At 38.7% G+C, this 19,827-nt stretch overlaps 1 protein-coding gene across 9 annotated transcripts in view; it reads right to left on the bottom strand.

Moving 5' to 3' along the window:
* The window catches only part of ppfibp2b (PPFIA binding protein 2b), a 106,347-nt gene that overhangs the window by 39,705 nt on the left and 46,815 nt on the right, over positions 1–19,827 (bottom strand). For 7 of the 9 annotated variants that reach the window (XM_040131876.1, XM_040131868.1, XM_040131867.1 and 4 more), the window contains 2 exons: positions 6,766–6,852; positions 4,779–4,892 (listed from right to left, as the gene is read on the bottom strand). In XM_040131876.1, coding sequence (XP_039987810.1) covers positions 4,779–4,892; positions 6,766–6,852 — 201 coding nt within the window. Of the gene's footprint in view, positions 1–4,778; positions 4,893–5,747; positions 5,860–6,765; positions 6,853–12,181; positions 12,747–19,827 lie in introns of those variants that run through there. The other 2 variants (XM_040131874.1, XM_040131875.1) reach the window with 2 other exon arrangements.

Below are 19,827 nucleotides of genomic sequence, written 5' to 3'. Positions count from 1 at the left end.
AATGGGGATTCTACAGCTAAATGATCTAGAGAAAATGTCACAGAAAATGAAATTAAGTGTTCAGGATATGACAGAATCATAATTACGTATTAACTTTTCTGTCGTGTTCTAATAATTAAATGCAAGTAGGTCAAACTCAGTGTGACAAAAATTAAAGTGCATGTCATGTAACACAACACTGAACAAGACTTAGTGTCTACAGTTATGCTAAATTCTCTGTGAGGCTGTACAGTGGTTAATTGCAGCGGTGTTCTGATCTAAATGCTAATGTCAGCATGCTAAAGTAATGACAATGACAGTGCTAACATGGTCTTGTTTAGCCAACAAGTCCTCCATCCTGAGTGTCCATATAAGACCTTTGTCGTCATGGTTACAATAATAAACATAATGCTAAGCTTATGGAACGGTCACGGTTTGGTCACTAAAACGTTTTGGTAAGGTTTAGGAAAAGATCATGGTGTGGATTTAAATAAGTACTTCCTTAAGGTAAGAGAACCTTTGTTGACTATCAGTTTCAAACAAGAAAAAAACAACAGTCTCCTGTGTCAAAGTTAGTATTTTGTTGAGCCATCCATCCACGCCAACCTCCTCCTACTGCAGACATTGTCGCTCTTTATACTACATAATGTGATGTCCTCCTTTGGTCTCGTAAAATCACTACGGCCGTTACAGGTCGCCTAACAATAAGACATAACTATGGGTCATATTAAGCTGCTTGCATGGAAAACCTATGGACTCATTTATTTACAGGAGGACTGAAAGCACTGGCTGCTGGATGCCATGTGGGTCTGGATGTCTGATGTTGGACCATTTTGCCCAAGGCCTCGAGGCAAGCCAACTCACTCACCTCAATCTGACAGCCAAATAGTACCCATCTCTCCTGCTGTTATTAAATGCACGGCACGTCATATAAGCTTGAGAGTATCTATAGGTCCTTAAACTATACACATTCTTTTTCCTCTTAAGGGTTTTGGTTTGGATTAATTAAACACATTAGGGGCGACTCTCTTTGACAACAGAGGGATACCACATGCACCAAATGGAAAGATCAAACGGTAAACGCATTGTGTTAACACCACAGCTGCAGACAGACGGCTAAAAACCCTAAATCACTCTTGCTCAGCAGCCAAACACACACACACAGAAAATCTGCTTAGTTATGGCAGCTGACTGCCATAAGCAAGTCCAATATTCATATTTTGTCTTGACTAAATACTTAGATTAAATATCAGGCTGTTTAGTTGCTAAATGCTACACCATGTTCACCAGTTAGCCACTAACTAACCTTTAAACAATTTGTCAATTTTTTGTAAACATGTCATGTCACGTGAAGTCATAGTATGACTATATGTGTGGGTGGATCCCCTCAGGCGTCAGAATGCTATACTGCATGTGTGCATGTGTGTGTATGTATATCTGTGTGTGTGTGCTGTCTCAGAACTATTTCTTCTTAGATTAGTTGTGGTCCACACGACACATAATGTTACATGGCTGAACAGACTCTCTCTATTTTTTCATCTCTCTCTGTTGTTCTCTTTCTATCCTCTCTCTGTCACACACACACACACACACACACACAAGAAAGTGACAGTGATACGGACAAAGTACATTCTACAACAGGAGCAGTCAGGTTGTCACCTTTTAAATCCTTCAAACTTGTTCTCTAATTTAATATTGAGCAGATTTAAGAGGCACAGATTTGGGAGATGATAAATACCCAAAAGATTCAAGAGAATACAACACAATGACACACAAACCCAAAACCAAGATGGCTGTTATCTTTCTCCACACTCCACCCTTCATCTCTCTCATCAAACATCTCATATCGCATTAGCTATTTGACTAGCACTTATTGATTTTGAAATGGGACCATGTTAAACACACATAAATGCACACACAACCATAAACCAGGAAAACAGCTGCAGATCAGTGAGGCTTAACCCAATAAAACCTCAAAACTTACTATCAGTATTCGTGAAGCATTGTAAAGATCAGAGGCAGCAGCAGCTGGAGATCTACAGTCAGTTTTAAACAGTGCATACCGTGAAAACAACTGTGGTTGCAATGCTTGGCACTTTTGTTAGCTTAGAAGCAAAGGGCTTCCATTTTATTATAACAGTAGCATGGTACAAATTCTCTTTTTCAATTACAAGTAAGAAAAATAGAGAACAAGAAAACTCCCTTCCTGAGAACAGGGAGAGCATTTTTTTTTTATTTCTGCTGGGTTTTCATGACTATTCTAGTTTTTTTTATTATAAAAGCGGGCTGGATAAAGATAATGAATGTCACAGCCCTGGCCGGGTATTTATTTTGGGGCTGTGGCCTCTTTATCCTTGTTGTTGACGAAGATGAGGACAAAGAGCCTGTTGAATTGTCTAAATAGAAGGCTGATTCTCTGATACACAGAGCTGTGTTCTTGTTGGGTTCAGCCTGGCAGACGTCATGGGTTTGTCTCACCGGTGATGTCAGGCAGAACAACTGGAACAGCTTGAAGACAAACAGTTTCACACTGCTTTATATGGGCAATTAGGTAGAAGTGTCATGTGTAGTCTACAGTATAGGTCACCTATAGCTTCCAGAAGTGTTGGCTAGAATTCTAAAGTGGTAAAAGGACAGTTGTCTTCAGACAACTCAGTTACTGAAGACCCTAAGTACAACATTAACCATCTACAGCCATAATAGTGGCTCTGTGAGGCTGTATGTAGACACAGCTGTGCTTTGAGCTAACTGCTAATACGGACAAAGTACACTTCTTGTCCTTATGCTAATAATACCTTATTAAGGTGTTATGCTTACCATCTTCATCTTCTTAGTTCAGGTTTTAAGTATGCTAACCTTTGCAATTTTGCACTAAACACAAAGTAAAGCTGAGGCTGATGGGAACGATATTTGATTGCAGTGGAACATGGATGTCTGTAGAGAATTTCGTGGCAAGCCATCCAATAGTCGTTGAGATATTTCAGATTGGGCAAAAGCGGTGGTCAGCTAAATGACCAACCATCACTGCCATCCATAGAGCCAAGCTACTACCGAGGGTAAAAAGAATCACTTAGGAAAAGCAAGAAGACAAGTGTGACTGAGTGTAAAATAAACATTGATTGCTGTGTACCTTCACAGGTTAAAACAATGTAACAATTGAATTGAGGTGGTCGAAGATGGAAAGATTTTCATTTTGACAGAATTGTTACTGATTTTGTGTTTTTTCTTGTGCCCTTGACAAATTGACTTGACTTGTTTCATTATAAGTTTCACTAAAACATCTAGGATTTAATGGTTTGATTTCTATGATTTAACACCCCTCTGTAGACTTGAAAAGGTCTATGAAACTTGGTCTGATTCATATTTGATTCTGCTAATACAAGGTCTTCACCCAACACCAACAAAGTATATCCAATCATAACACCACAAACAGTTTCAACCAACCACCTGTGACTCAAACAAACCTTCAAACAATCATTTACTTATGAAATTCCAATACATCCCTACCTTTATCTTTTATGACAGACCTTACAGTTTCATCAGATGCTGTTAATTAGTCAAACAGGCGGGTAAGTAGACTCATCCTCTATAAAATCCTTTCAGACACACTTGTGCTGAAGGGCTACAGAAATACATATACCTGACTTGACCAGCAGTGGTGTGTTAAAAAATTTCTTTAACAAAAAATTTCAAAGGATATGTCTGGCCAATTGTTTTGCTCATTGCAGTCTCATATATCAGCTGCTATATATTAGGAAATTCTTTTTTTCTTTGCTTTGATTGAAGCAAATCTCTGTTTTCGGTATACCTGTTAACTTCACAGCCAACAACAACTTACTGAACCAAAAACAGGCATTTGTTGTTAATACAAAGTCATTGTTAGTGTTCTGAACTGACAAAGTATGAAACAACAGTGGTTGCAGAGTAGTCAACAGTTCTTTATCTAAAAAAGTCACCTTCAATCTCAGTTTGTTATGAGAATAAACTTCTCTAATCTAATAACACTAGGAATAACACAGAGTAATGCTGAGCTTTGACTTGTAAAATCTACTTGTTGTTGCTTGTGTTAAACCCACCACATAAGTAACTAGGTAAGGACTCAGAGGTGGTTAACAGTATAAAGTCAAGATGAAATGCTCTGCATGTAATGCTGTTCCACTCCTTTATTTATTCATTTACAGTACCACTTCACTCCTACTACTATTCAACCACTCTTCTATGTGTACATTCTGTTAACTGCTGACAAAAATTACCACACTGCTAATGCCATTACTTGAGGTCAGTTTCTTGACATTTGTTCATATCAGAAAATAAAGTTAAATCAAAAGCAATATGTCACCTTACTAACTATTATCTCTGTGATCCAGCGGTAATAATTACAGTATTTGAGCATTTGAAAACATGTGTAATGTTTTAATTTGAGCAAATTAATGTAGTTCAGCTATTAAAATATTGAGGATCTATTTTTTATATTGCCAAGAAACTCAGCAATGCAATGTTTTATAAAGAAGAAAATGCACTCAGCATGTTTGTTAGACCCCAAATATACACACAATGTTTTGGTGAGTAATACATTTAATTAAAGAACAAGAAATTCTAATTAGCCACCCGTTAATTATCCCATATATATATTATAGGCCCGTAAATTATCTCTCACACATCTAACTAAACAGAACCTTTAACATATTGCTATTTTTTGTCCAAGTCAAAACAGTTTCAGTTGCACAGATATTGCATTCTCAATGTTTTTTTTTTTACACGTGTGTGTGTTTGTATGTCTGTTAATCTGTGTGTAATACCTGCTGCAGCATCTCCTCAGTGGAGGTCAGTTTCTGCCGGTGTTCCTCCAGAGAACTTTCTAGATCTCTGATTTTCTCTCCCTGGTCCTCCACCTGGTCAGTCAGAACGCTCACCTAATGGGTGACACGGTCATACTCTGTTAGGACACCCAGACAGTCAGCTGAATTAACAGATGCAGAAAAACTGACAGAATTAAACCTAAAGCAAAATACACATCTATCTTGCATTTTGTATACTGTATACAGTATACAAAACACAAAATACACCATGGCAATGATTTTTACTGTTCTATAATGTCATCCGCACCAAATACACATGGATGTAACTTTTAATATAGAACATTGCCATGTCTCTTTCTCCTCCCTTCAACCACTCAAACAAACATTCATCCTGGCATACCTCAACTCCAAAAAAACACACATTTACTCAGCAGTCTGTCACTCAAGAATGTGCCACACATTTACTATAATCTCCCTGACAACACATTCACCTCCTGCAAAACACACATGCACACACACAATACAGCTCTCATGTTCTACTGAACTATGCCAAATCCTTCTGACAGCATCTGGTTCTCTGTCACTTCAGCTTCCATGATTTTTACCCCTGCAGCTACATTCCGTCTCACAGTACTCTGGCAATAAAGAATCTCCTGCAAAGTTACTCGCTCAACATGTATTTAAAATCCAGATTACAGAGAAAACAAGGACACAGTGTGGTTACAGACAAGAGGCAAGTGAATGATCTGGTAGCCTGTGTTTCCTAACAATGAAGGCCAATCATGACCAAGTGAGTAAATTAGCACCTAAAAACATGTATAGAACTAATACCTGACAAATGTAATTCACAACCCTATGCTTTAAGGATGTAGTGCCACAAAACAATTAAAAGGCAATGTATGACTTTAATATGAATGTATAAACTCGTATTGCTGAAGACCCAACGTTAGTAAAAATACAGTCTCTTACCTTCTCTTTACTCCACTGCTGAGCCACACATACACAAATGAAAGTGCAAGTTCCCTACTGGGCTACACGGAAGTTAGTCACAGTGTATATATGCTAACTCAGACACACACAAACTGAGGCAAGACAACACCTCACATAAATAAAAGGTAGGGGAAGAGAAAGTAAAGCAAAGAACAAACTGTCAACATGTCAAATTCGCAATAGCCAATTAAATCTTCTGTCAGGAAAAACATGCGTTGGTCACCTTGGATATCAACCAATCAAAGCTGGCGTCAGATGAGGAATGTGTAACTAGTAGGTGTGTGTGTGTGTGTGTGTGTGCGAGAGAGAGAGAGAGAAAGAGAAATGAGATACTAACTTTATGACAACGTTATGAATCAGATTTATCCAGGCAGTATGCCCTTACTCAACATAAAAAACAGATCCACTCACATGGGCTTACCAAGAACATAAAACAAACATACACATGAGTGAAGAGAGCCTGAGGAGCAGTCTGAAAACTATAATTTAAGTATGACGAATGTAAAGACAGATTGTGGACATAACAGCTATATGAACCAGTTATTAAAGTGATCTACACTGATCAGCTCTCGCTCTCTCTCTCTCTCTCTCTCTATATATATATATACACCTACTCAGATGATATCAAGCATGTTTTGTTATGAGATAACACAAAAGTCCTAGGATTGTAGACAAGAAACCAAGCTGTTTTTCCAGTGTGGTAATCCCTACAGAAAAAATCCCTGGCTCATTTACTCACAGTAAGGATTCAAATAATTATGTCAACAACTGAACTAGAATTATAACTTTATTTCTCTTTGATTGTGTTTTAGCAAAAGTAGGACAGTACACTGAATCTCATGCAGAGGCAGAAGCAATTATTTTTATACATTTTTTTTTGTCTTTTTTTGACAGAGGACAGTACAAATTCTCTCTCTCAGTTGTAAACACACACACACACACACACACACACACACACACACACACGAACACATATAAACACACACATCGCTCTGACCTGTAACACCAGAGACTCCTTGTCTCCCTCTAGGCGGAGCAGTCGCTCTTGGTAGGTTTCATTGTTGGCTGAAGAACACAGGTTCACCTTGACAAAACCCACAGAAAAACAAAACTAAGTCCACAGAAGTAAAACAACTGAACGTCATTATTTTCCTCTGGGCTTTCTTCTCCATACACAGTTGACTGAGCTAGCTTGAATTGATTGTTGATGATGTGTTTTGGGCTGAAAGTTAACAGAATTAAAGTTTTGGACTGTTTTTAGACCAATGGTACCAGAAAAAAGGTAATTAATAATGGTATTATGATGTGGATTTCTTTCCTAAACACTAATATGTATGAAATGTTGCAATTTGTTTACATTTTGATTGAAACAATGCTATAATTTTGTGAGTTTCAATACAGCTGGATAATTTAAAAAATATTGATTTCTGAACTCAGTTTCAGGAATTCTCTGTGTTTGAAGACCCAAACATTTAGATGATAACAAACAGAAACCATTTTAGCTCATAGTTACTGGCTCAACATGTATTTAAAATCCAGATTACAAAGAAAACAAGGACACATTGCGGTTACAGAAAAGAGGCAAGTGAAGTACCAGCAGTACCACAAAGCAATTAAAAGACAATGTACAATTTGGATATGAATGTATAAACTCCCAATGCTGAAGACCCAGAGTTGCTTTAGTTTGAAGAATAGGGCCCTAGACTTTTGTATCATTATTCTGCCAGATTCAGGTGTATTTATACTACAATCAATTGACACCCCTTGGCTACACAAAGGATGAACTCCATTTAACTAATTATGTGACTTCTAAAACCGATGGACTATAATAGTGATGATTTAGGTTAGTCTTATTATGCAATTATGCATGCAACATGTATTTTGTATTTAATGTTTGTTATTAATTTAAATAACTTTGTAGAGATATTTTTTTCACTTCAACACTAAAACTGTTTTTTCTGTTAGTCAGTGTCAAAAAAGCCACATTAAATGACATTAAGTCTTAGAAATTAAATATTGATTTCGAGTTGTAAAATATTAAAACATGAAAACTTTGAGGAGGTTGGATAATTTTTATATAAATTGTGTTTGTTGTCTGGAGCTTCAGATAAGTACTGAATGATATCTTGTTCTTTTTGTATCTTTTCAGACCTGTGGCTATTGGAGGAAGCTGTGGTGTCACAGATTTTCCCAAAAATCAGCAAAAAGTAGTGGCAAGTCTGTCAGGTCATGAATCACACACACTATGGAAGATGAAGTGAATGTAACAGCATAGGAGTAACGATATCATAGATTTAAGTAGTGCATTTATGGTATGTTGTTTTTTTAAAAAGTAGCAAGCTGCATCCATAATCCACAGATGCTCTTTTCATGTACAGGACTGGTCTGAGCTAAACTGCTAACTGATTCCTGTACAAGTAACTGACAGAGCAGTTGCTGTTCAAATTCAGATTTTTCACAAGCACATGATGCAAAGTTATGAAAGATCATCTGATTCATCTGACTCCCATTTATCCAGAAATAGCCCAGCATTGGCAATAAAGTACCAACATGTTACTGAAGCTTGTGTTCTAATTTTCACAGAACCACAACATTCCCATCTCTGACCACTCTGAGGCTAACAAAAAATGTCTTAAATAAATAGATATGAATATTTTTTTTCAGTAAGCACACAACCAAGCACGAGGAAAAGCTTGGTCAGGTTCTGTCTAGAAACAGAAATGCCATGTAATATGCAGACAATGTAAAAGAGATCTTTCCTTTTGGTCAAAAGCCCTTTTGCTAGTTTTGTAATCCCCAGCTATTAAAGTGATGACAGTGTTCCACAACTCAGGAAGGAAAAATGACAATCAAGCAGAACCATTTTAATTTATGTAAGGCTTAAATGATCAAATCAGAAGAGTTTCCATTTCTTTCTAAAACTCAGATTATCCTGTTTTTGAGGGTCTGTGTCCAGGACTGACTCTGGGACTCCTTGCTGCTGCTGTTAACAGGGACACTAAGAAAGAAGAAAATATTATTATTAAGCTATGAAGCTTGCACATAATAAAATGATGTGTCTTGCTTCTCTCAGATTCAGAGCAGATGAAAAGCTCAACAGTCCCCTCATATAACATATCCTTTCATTCAACTACATTTATCAAGACTGATTACAACCATGGAAACATGACATTGTAGCTTTACCAAAATACTAATTAGACTGCAAATGTTTAAGATGGGTGGTGGCTGCCCATATGCTTTGAGAAAGTTATATCCTTTCAACTTATATGCTGTCACATCATATTGTATCATAGGGGATTTTTAGTCTTGTCTTTATATAAACAACTGATAATTATCTGTTAAATGTAATCTATATGTGACACTTTTTTTTAATAAATAAATAATCATCACTCACATTTTGGTATCAGACTGGTATCAGACATGAGGTCAGTACAACAAGACCTCCAACCTAAACAGCCATATAGATCATTTGTCCGTACCCTCAGATACGATACGTAGGAATTTACCAGTGGTAGGTGCACCAAACCTTCGCTGTCATGGTAACAATGATAAACACATAAGTTTTGGAATGGTTTGGTCTGGTTGAGGTACAAAAACTACTTGGTTAGATTTAGGAAAAGATCACCGTTGGGTTAAAATAAGTACTTCCTTAAGGTTACAGGACCTTTGTTGTAATGGTCACAATAATAAACAATTAATTAAGGTTGTAGAACGGTCATAAATAAAAAAACAACATTGGAAGCGTCTTCTGTGTGAATGTCCTGTATTTTGTTGACCCATCCACCCATCCAGCCTGTCCTCCAAACGCAGACTTTGTCACACTATACACTATTTTACCTAACTTATTCCTTTGCACAGGCAACCTATGGGGTCATTTTTTACAGGAGGACAGTCTTGATGAGCTTAAGTACTAGCCACACGAGTTCCCTACTTACAGTAGCTCATTGCCAGATTCTGAGGGCTGGCTGGAAAATTTACTATATTGCATAATGGCACAAAACAAAAACCAAATTAGTATTTCAGCTGTATTGCATCAATGATTAACTATTGAAAAGGAAATGATGCATCAGAACTTTCTGCACTTGAATTGGACAAAACTCAGGTTTATATTTGTGGCTGTTAATGTACTTAAAAATATCTAAGCAGTTAGTAAGACTTTTAATGAAAAATATTCAAACTACACCTGAGACTTAAAGCTGCATTAAACAAAATTTTTATATTAACAATGGATCAAATGACTATGAATATTGTGAAAGTTGTCGCTCATAATCATCATCCAACTCTGCAGTCCCTGTCAGCTCTACATAGCATTTTTAGTGCCCATCAGCTCTCTTGTTTTGCTTTTATGGCCGACAACTTTATGCTGAGAATTAACCTTACATCTATGTATTTCTGACTGTCTAAGAGCACAAACAGAAGACTCTAAAATCAGAATTGAACCCTTGATGATCTGTCTGCAGCTGAGGTCAGTTAGTTCAGAGCATGTATACAAACTGGGCTTCCTGGCAGTGACCATATGGACACATCAAACCTATTAACATAGTGTAAACTAAAAAGACAGAAAAGGAAATGGGGGGAAGAGAGAAAGAAAGCATGAGATCAAGAGAGAGTAAAATGATTCTCAATGCTTCATTGACGTCACACTTGGATTAAGTGGCACCAAAGGCACCAAAGGCAACAGCGGTATGAAAAGAGTTTCTGTGTGAAAGTCAGCTTCAACACCTAATATTTTTGTTTGTAATAATGCTACAGTGCAGTATGACTTTTGGTTTTGTCACTCCAGCAGGAGCAGTCAGGAAGTATTTGAAATGTGCTGTAATCACAGATATTCCCATCAGACTGCAGAGAAGCTAGGGAATTTCAGGGATGTGACAGAGCAGTTGAAGGGGCTGATAAAGCAAACCAGGCCAGTCTGTTTCTATGTGTCTGTCATCATCTGGAGGCTAATGTGAGAGTGGAAGGAAGGGGAGAGAGAAGGGGAGTGAACAAAAATTTGGGGGCAGGTTTAGGTTCTTACACATTACTGGATATTTTAGTCAAAAATAATGGAAATATAGTCACAGTTTGACTACAAAAATTAAAGGTTGTATGTAAGAGGAGTGGCAATAGTTGAAGGTATACTACTAAATTTATTGTAAATAATGCCATTCGCATGAAGAGACACAACTGTTGAATTTTTGCTATTTGTACATCTCTTGTAGGCTGTGCAGTGCTCTGAGCATTTATAGTAAAAGCTGTGGCCAGTGGAGTGGGGGGGGCTTCCAATGACATACAGTACAGTATACATTATGATTCCACTGTATAAGAATGCATGACAACATGCAGGATACCACCTTCTTTCAATGATTCACAGAAAAAGTGCTCTGTATAACAGTCACTGCTCTGTAAATATAGTGTATGTATATACAATAATTCCTTCCCAGGTCACAAAACCCATTTACTGTATATTTTTACTATAACTTTCAAATTCAAACTCATAGTGTGTTCTTGCTGTAAGACTGATAGTAGTATTGACAGTTTGCACCCAAAACCTATTTTTTTGAGTAAAAATACTGACCAAGCTGCCTCTGTGTATAGCAACAAAATTTCTTCCCTTGTTGCTCTTAAATTCAGTGTTGACTGTTGATTTGATTTGGCCCTACAGCATGTGTAACATGTTAACTTAGGTAGTCTCTCTGATCACACCACTGTTTTTAAATCCAATTTAATGGCTAGCCCAATTCAATTTTATGTCCGCACGGCCTGACGATAAACAATTCCAGTGAGTTTGAAAAAGTGAATTTTAAGGTGAGTCGGTGGCATTGTTTATGCAGATTTGTATTTGATTGATATATATTTGTCTTGATAGTTCAAAAGTTGTTCTCATTTTACATACAATGATAGACACTGATAAAAACAGCTGTTCACTGTTGTGGAGTACACCAAGCCACTGTAAAAACCCCAGGATAAACATGCAGTGGGTGGTAGCTTTGTGGAATGTCCTGAAAAAACTGAGCTACTTTTTGACAGGAAATAAAGGTGAAACCACCACACACACACACACACACACACACACACACACACACACACACACACACACACACACACACACACACACACGTAGCACACCACAAGTTGAGAAGCAGTCCAGCTCTTGAGCTAAGGGGAAATTACATCAGAAAACAGTCTGTCACTGGGAAATAATACATTAAAAACAGAACAATAACATGTATCTAATGGCAATAATTATCTCACAGGGCCAGAGGACCTTACCCTTTTGCTATAAACACTACTCCTCTCGTTTTTCTAAAGAAAACTCTGTAAGCTCCTTCAAGGCATCAATTTAATGGAAGGACTGTGCAACAAGGACAGGGGTGAAAATCGAAAAAAGAGAAAAAAGAAACATTAAAGTAAAGTAAAACCCGAAGACTCACCTTTTTGAGCCAAGAGAAGTGCCTGTAGAAATCAATGGGAGTCTCCATTGCTAGCCCATCGCTGACCTGCTTTTATCCTCTGTGTTTTTGTCCGACTTCATCAGAATTTGTGAGTGTGTGTTTATGTGTGTGTGTGTAAGCACAGCCCACAGACTGGACTAAGTAAGAGTGGATTCTTGAATTTGTAGCATGTGAGTACTGTCAAGCAAATGTGTGTGAATGTGTGTGTGACGGCAATGTTCATAGCTGTGGAGGAGGGTGTTGTACACTTCTTGCCTTCTAAAGTGGGTAAACTCCCCCTCCTCCCACAATACTTCTCTCTTTCCTTTTCTTCTTTACAACCACTCTTTTTTCTCTCTCTCTTGCTCCCTACTTTCTCCCCACTTTATGTTCCCTCACTTTCCCACTTATCTCTCTTTTCATCCGACACTCACTGCCTCCTCCTCAGCCTCCTCTCTCTCTCTGTTCTGGCTGGAGTTTTTGCTCCTCTCGTCTTTGACCTTGTTCCTACCCCCTTCTTTCTCTCTTTTCTTCAGAGTTGCTTCCCCTCTTTACTTCTCTCGCCCTTCTGGTGTCCATCTGACAACAAAATGGCCAAGCCCAGAAAGGAGGGGGATGGTAGGAGGTTTTGCTTTTTTTCTTCTTTCCCTGTCATCTGTTTGCATGTGAGTCTTAGTCCTTGTTCTCTCTCTCTCTTTCTGTCTCTCTCTTTCTCTCCCTCACACATACACACACATATATACACACGTACATACACAAATCAGCAGCATCTAATGTGAGACACGCAAAGCAACCAGCAGCAGGCTGTAATGTCAGCACAAACACAAAACATGCCAGATCTGTCCCCCCCTCGCTTGTGCTCTCTTTAATTAAGTTACAGTCAGAGTGCCTGGAGACTTCAAACCACTGTCTGCAGGAGTGAAAGACTTTCTTGCTTCCTCTTCCTCTATCTCTCTTTATCTCCCTCTCTCTCCCCTGTCTCTGTGTCTAAAATCATATTTATGTTTAAACCCATTAGCTCAGGTTCCCATTTTCTGTGTATTTTACAAAACCTTTCACCATAACAATGTCAGCCATTTGTCTAAATTACACATTACTTTACACACACACACACACACACACACACACACACACACACACACACACACACACACACACACACTCACACACACACACAAACACACACTCAATTATGAATATTGGGATTGCTCAGTACATCACAAGCTGTTTAAAGTGTCTTAAAAAGTTATGCATAAAACTCTATAACTTCATGTTCATTTGCATGTGTGTGTATGTTTTAAAAACAAACAAAAACAAAACTGTGTTGTGTTTATTGTTGTGTGCCTGTCCACATTTGCATAGCTGTTTGTGACAAACATTTTGTTATCTGGTCATGTCCATGCATGGACGTCTATCAAAATTTATGAGCACATGCACTGTACATGCCTACAAGTGCATTTACTGCTCATGTGTAGAACATGCAGATAGTGTACTTATTGTGCTAAATACAGAGCTGGGGTGTGTTGGTTTTGCAATATGAAGGGCTATAAGAGTATTACTGGTGATGGGTCAAATAGCAGAGTAATTATGTCACATGGCATGTAGGGGTTCAAACTATTTTATCTAGAATTGAAAGTCAAAGTCACAGACACCTTTCACTTCTTAAAAGGTATTTATTTATAACTTTGGAAAGTTTGCACTAATATTTTTATATTATCAATGGATCAAATAACTATATGTAATGTGAAGGGGTCAGTGATCAACTATAAGTCACCTATAAAGAATTATCACCAAACTCTGCAGTACCACTCAGCTCTACAGAGATCTTTAAAGTCTTTAAACTCATTGTTTTGGTTTCAGACTCACCAACTTTGCTGTTTTGGTTTACTCTCACAACTTTCGTCAGCCTTGTTTCCAGACACAGAAGGTAGCTTTTCTCACTAAAAAGCTCTGATGAACCAACTGTACACTACCTGGCCAGCACCAAACAGCAGACAGACGAAGTTAGCGACTAGCCAGTGGTAAAAGTGGAACATTTAGTTGCTAAAGAGCAAGACAGTTTGTCCTCAAGAGTTTGTGGAGACCAAAATAGAGCTAAAGTTCGGTAAAGTGGTGGAAATGTGACTCCAAACGAATGACAATATTGCTTTGTGTTTGCTGCATGTGTAAATAGGCAACTGTTTGCTAACATGGTAGCAATGTCAACTTTACAATAAAATAACGGGTCCTGTTGTGTTTACAGCTTGTTCCGCAACCCCCGAGTGGCCAAAAAAATCAGCTAATACTGCTATAATTGTGTAAAACTTAACAATCAACTATCTAAAGGATTTAATTAGGCTATGTGATCACCTTTTGTTGGCTGAGAAGGCAGAAAAACAGAACTTTTGACTGTTGAAAATGAGATGAGTATAGCATGAGATATAAAATGTAGATTAATGCCCCTGATGTGTAAAACTTAAAAAAGTCCCACTTTGCTGACACTAAGTGCTGGTATAAAAAAACATGCCAAGTAGCTGCTTTAAAGCTGAAAAATCCTGTGTTTTATTCTGTGTCTAACAATCAAAAAATTCTCTTTCACTAGTTTTGGGAAAACTCTAATCCAAAAACGTTCAGATGAGTCAGAAACACAGGATCATCTGAAGACATTTTACTGTCTCTGGGTCTTTAGCAGCTATTAGCAGCAGTCACAGGGTATGACAACTTGCTGCCAATAATACAAACATGATGCTTCCTTTGTTTACTGTACATGTTTGTATCTGAGAGTGTGTTTGTTTCACAGGATTATCCCCTGGAGAGAGGCCTGCGGGGTGCAGACTAATTTTAGAGCACAAGTGTCTTTAATCCTGTTCTTCTAGGTCAGCATGGAGGAGCAGGAAGGTGGTCAGGATAAATAAAAGAGGGAGCAGCCAACTTAACAGTCTAGCTACCTTGATACTCTGCCAGGCTTTTGTTCATCTGCTACTGAAATTTAAAGGCCACATTGAATTTTCACTGGAACTACTTTCCAGTAAAGAAATATTCCTTTTGGAAACTGTTGACAGTGAGGTTTGTGGATTATCTAGACAAGGACATTTTTTTTTAGAAAAAAATCTTGCCGTTGAGTTTTTCAAAAGCACTTATTTTACAATCATGATTTGTGCCTAACCTTAACCGAGTGATTTTGTTGCATAACCCTAATCATAACCTTTCCCTAACCTTAACCATACTGGTATTAGACTGTTCTTCTTATCTTTAACATAGCACCTTTACCAATTGCCATTTGCAGATATTGCGGGAAGCGAGAATTGTAAAAATCACTTGCGGTGAATGTAAAAAAAAGTTGGTACTAAACAAAATCTGGGATTTTCCAGAATTGTCCAGTATTGACATTTTTTCTGCCTATAGGGTTCTGTTAGGGAATTTCTTTTGGGTTACATAGGTCAAGCATGGGCCTTGAGGTCTCAGGCAAAATAGCAGCAAATCTTTCTGGCTGTCTTCTCTCCTTGAGACATTGGCAGCAAATCTTTCTGACTGTCTTCTCTCCTTGAGACATTGGGCAGCTGTCTGAGGTTATTTGGGGCAGCATTGCTGTAGTAGCCATGGTCAAAGGGGATGGCTGTTTTTGCCTACCTAGACGCCATAGATTGGGGTCTGTTAGAATCCATGGGAATAGCCAGATAACAGTGGCTCCAGATCAGGAGGCACTAACGCTATACTGAAGGCTAAATGCAACTTGATCTGAACTAACATGGGTAAAAACATTTCCCTGTTTACAGAATAACAAACCAATAGACTAACTCCACAAACTGTGGAGGCATTGAGCTTGACCATCTCTGGGCGTAAAGTATTTGCAGTATAATCTGTAAGGGATAAAAGACTGAGAACAGTGGACTGAGCTTCAGAATAGCATATGGCAGGATGGCAGAATGGCAGATGGCATCATGCACATAAACTTGTATTGATAATTTCTCAATTCTCCTTGGCCATGCTTCAATAAATATTTTCAGTCTAGACATCTTGGGCTCCTGAACACTTTCTTCACTGACTACCAATAATCAGCAAAATCTCCACAACAAATTGGCGTCTACAAACAGGATTTCACCAGAAGAAAGACACTAAGACCCAATCAGAGGGGTCAGGAGTTTATGTGTCTTGGCTGAAACTTCTAGGTCAATTGTAACATTGATTTGAATTTGACAAAAACAAAAGGTGAGAAATCTGGAGACCTGACATAGTTACAGAGACATCTATACATTTAAAGAAAATCCAGATGTTGTAACAGATTACATAAAGTTGATAGAAGCTGGAGAGACCCACTTGAGGTTTAAACCATAGAAAAGACGTTTTCAGAGTACTGCGAAGACTTAGTTTAAATCCGTAACGGGGATGATCTACTCTGTGTCCTTTAGGAAATGTGGAGGCTCCGTTCAGATTTCTGATCCCGGAGTTTAGGCGCCAATTGTTTGCTTTTAAGTGTGTACACAAGGCGAAATACTTTTCGTCCATTTTACTTCAGATCTGATGCTGCTGAAAATCTTGTTGAAATCAATTTGTATGTAAAGTCTTCAGTAGAAAAAATAGGTAGTAATGTCGATCAAAAAGGTCAACCTGTAACTGATAAACAGCATGCTGAAGAAAGCACATACACACCAACAAAAAACACCACATTATACTGTAAAGTAATGTTTTCTTCACAAATGCCGGCTAGAATTGTTGGTAGGCAGAAAGTACGGAAATTGGTTTTTCCATTCTCCTCCCTTAGGTGTGAATGGACAGATGGTGTGTGGCCATATGAGGGAACGTTTGAAAAAGAGAAGCTGCAAATGGCTGAGATGAATTGAAACCCTAATACTCTTCTTTAATCTCTTTGTGGATTTTGGATACATGAAAGAGTATATGCAGGTGTGGTTAATAGTTGTTCACCAAAGATGTGGAGTCAGAGTGAGTGAAAAAGTTATGGTGAGTGGAGCTCTGATGAGTTGAAAGCTGTGATTGAATGTAGTGCTAAGTGTGTAGGTGCGTGTCATATGCCCAGGCTGGAAACAGGGTTGCAGACAAGAGCTATAGAAATGATGAAAATAAAACAACGACATGCTGATGATTTAGAGGCCTGTGCTAAAGCTATGATGTATGGAATGGCAAAGCGCAGAGCTAAGACCCCTTCCCCCCACGCTTTGTTAAGCATTTTAAAAGCGGTAGGGTTGCCCCTGATGGAACAACAAAGAAGTAGAAAAGTACTTTCAAGATATCCACAACTGACAACTACAAATCCCTTTTTAGCTGCCAATACAGCTGAGCAAGCCAGTTCCCTGCAGGCAAAGACAGATGAAGATTTTTTACCTATATACAACTGCAGCTCTACAAGGACAGAGAGTGCAGGCAGAACAGGACAGGGACAGACAGAAAGCAGAAAGTAGTGACAGGCAGACAGCTGAAATGAGGGAGAGAAAAGAAAGAAAGGAAGAAAGAATTACGCAGGAAAAGAAAGCCAGGGCTGACAAGGATAGGGACAGAAAAGCTGCAGAACAAGCAGAAAGAGCCACAAACAGAAGTAAAATATAAAACAATGGGAGAAACAGTTAGCTGACATAGCTGAACTGACAGAGACAGATCCAAGCACACCAGAGGAGGGCAGTGAGGCTTCTGACTCAGAAACAGAGGAACAGGGAGCCACACTGGAGGAGGAGGAGCTTAACACAGACCATAGCGCTGAGGCAGAGCATGTAGTAAGGCCAAACATGACATAGACAAAGAGACTTTCTAAGGCCTCACATGCTTCCTGCTTCCCTTGTCTGCTATGGCTAGCAGACAAGGGAATGTAAAAAGGGATCCACAACTCATGTTGACAAGATGAGCAAAACAAAAGACAGAAACTTTGAAAATTCCTGTGTCTGAATTGTCAAACGCACCTTTGTTAAATTATCCAAAAACAATGGTAGGTGCTACCCCTGTCTGCAAACCATGGACTCCCTCTGAAATTATGGATATGATGAGAAAGGCTCCAAATCCAATTACACTCCTCGAAGAGTATTGGATCTGGTTAAAACAGGACTGCACTGTTTACAACTGTGTAATACCTGATGTTAAATAGCTAATCTCATTCACATATATAGCACTGAATGGCTCTTTTGTAAAGATGAGTTTGTTTTCCCTGATGTGACAGAGGACAGTCAATGACCTACAACCAAAACTTTGATTGATTGGTTAAACGGTGGAGCAAAAGCAGCAATCACAAAGTGTGCGTGACAGCGTAATGACCTTTCAAAGGTAGTTCACTGTGTCCAAGGACCAAAAGAGTCTGTGCCTGAATTTATTCAGCGGTTTACACAGGAGTGGAATAGCAATGCAGGAATAAAACAGGAAGAAATTGAACTTTTTGCTGTGCAAACTTTTCTGCAAAACCTGAAGCCACAAGTGGCAGCTGCCTACAAACTATCAGTCTCTGATTGGCACACAAAAGATTGGAAGGCAACAATAAACAAAATAATGGCATTACACAGGAACAAAGTTTTCACTTCCAATAAATCCACCTCCTGCCCTAAACAGATGGTGCAACATGTAAACTCACTATTTGAATCACAATGGGGGGGTGAGCAGTACAATAACAGAAACAAGAATTGATCAAGACAAGGAAATTGTCACAAATGTGGCAGAGCAGGGCATTGGGCCAGAGAATGTAGATGCGGTCGTCGTCAAAACAAGAGCAATAACCCAAACCAGGGTCACCAAACATGGGACCCCCTATAGGCGGCCTCTCCTTCTAGTCCGCCCCCAGCTCAACAGGCTGTGGACATGCAACACCCATTTCACAATAAAGCACAGGGAGGCCATGAAAGTACAGGATAAGAGCAACCATTTCCCATTCAGGTAGCAATAATTCAACTTTCTACAAATCCCACTGATGACCCAATGATGCCCGTTCAGGTTAATGGTAGAACTGTTGAGATTTTGGTAGATAGTGGAGCAACAATCTCCACTGTAAAAGCCGCAGAGCATGTATGTAGACCGACGTCTAACTTTATCACCACTGTAAGCGTCTCATGCGATCCTAATGCAGAGCCATTATCACTTGAAACTAAAATAACTGTTGAAGGCTAAGATTTTCAGCATTCTTTTCTGATAGAGTCCAACAACCTCATGGGAAGAGATTTACTTTGTAAACTCCATGCTACCATATATTGCACTCCAGATGGATTGTTTTTAACCCTTCCTGATAATAAAGCAGCTCAAGCATTTTAGTTTTTGCAATCCACTGATGATTGTTTGTATTGTTGGACATTGCCAGATTTTTCACAGCGTCCAACATTCAGAAAATTGCTAAAATTTCCCCATCATGTTCAACTTTGATGTCTGCTATGAGGCCTCTCCTAAATTGTCATTGTACAGCGGCGTTTAACTTTTCAGAGCAGTAACTAAAATTGGCTAGGGGGTTGGAATAAGAGCAATGTTTGTTTGTCGGCCCACAGTGAAGTGCTATACCATTCCACCTATCTAACACACGGCATAAATTTTTTAATGTTAAAGATTCAAATCCACACATCACTGTAGCAATGGCTCCTTGCTGTAAGCCACAACAACTTGGGAGCATGGTGGCCTGGTGCCAGGCACTGAGAGGAGCCACACCAGCTTCTCAAACACAAACAATAACACACTTGGGTGAGAACTGT

Source organism: Xiphias gladius, chromosome 8 (genome assembly GCF_016859285.1).
Source record: "Xiphias gladius isolate SHS-SW01 ecotype Sanya breed wild chromosome 8, ASM1685928v1, whole genome shotgun sequence".
Lineage (NCBI taxonomy): Eukaryota > Metazoa > Chordata > Actinopteri > Istiophoriformes > Xiphiidae > Xiphias > Xiphias gladius.
Note: the sequence above shows the minus strand (reverse complement) of the source record. Positions and strands in the feature narration are given on the sequence as shown.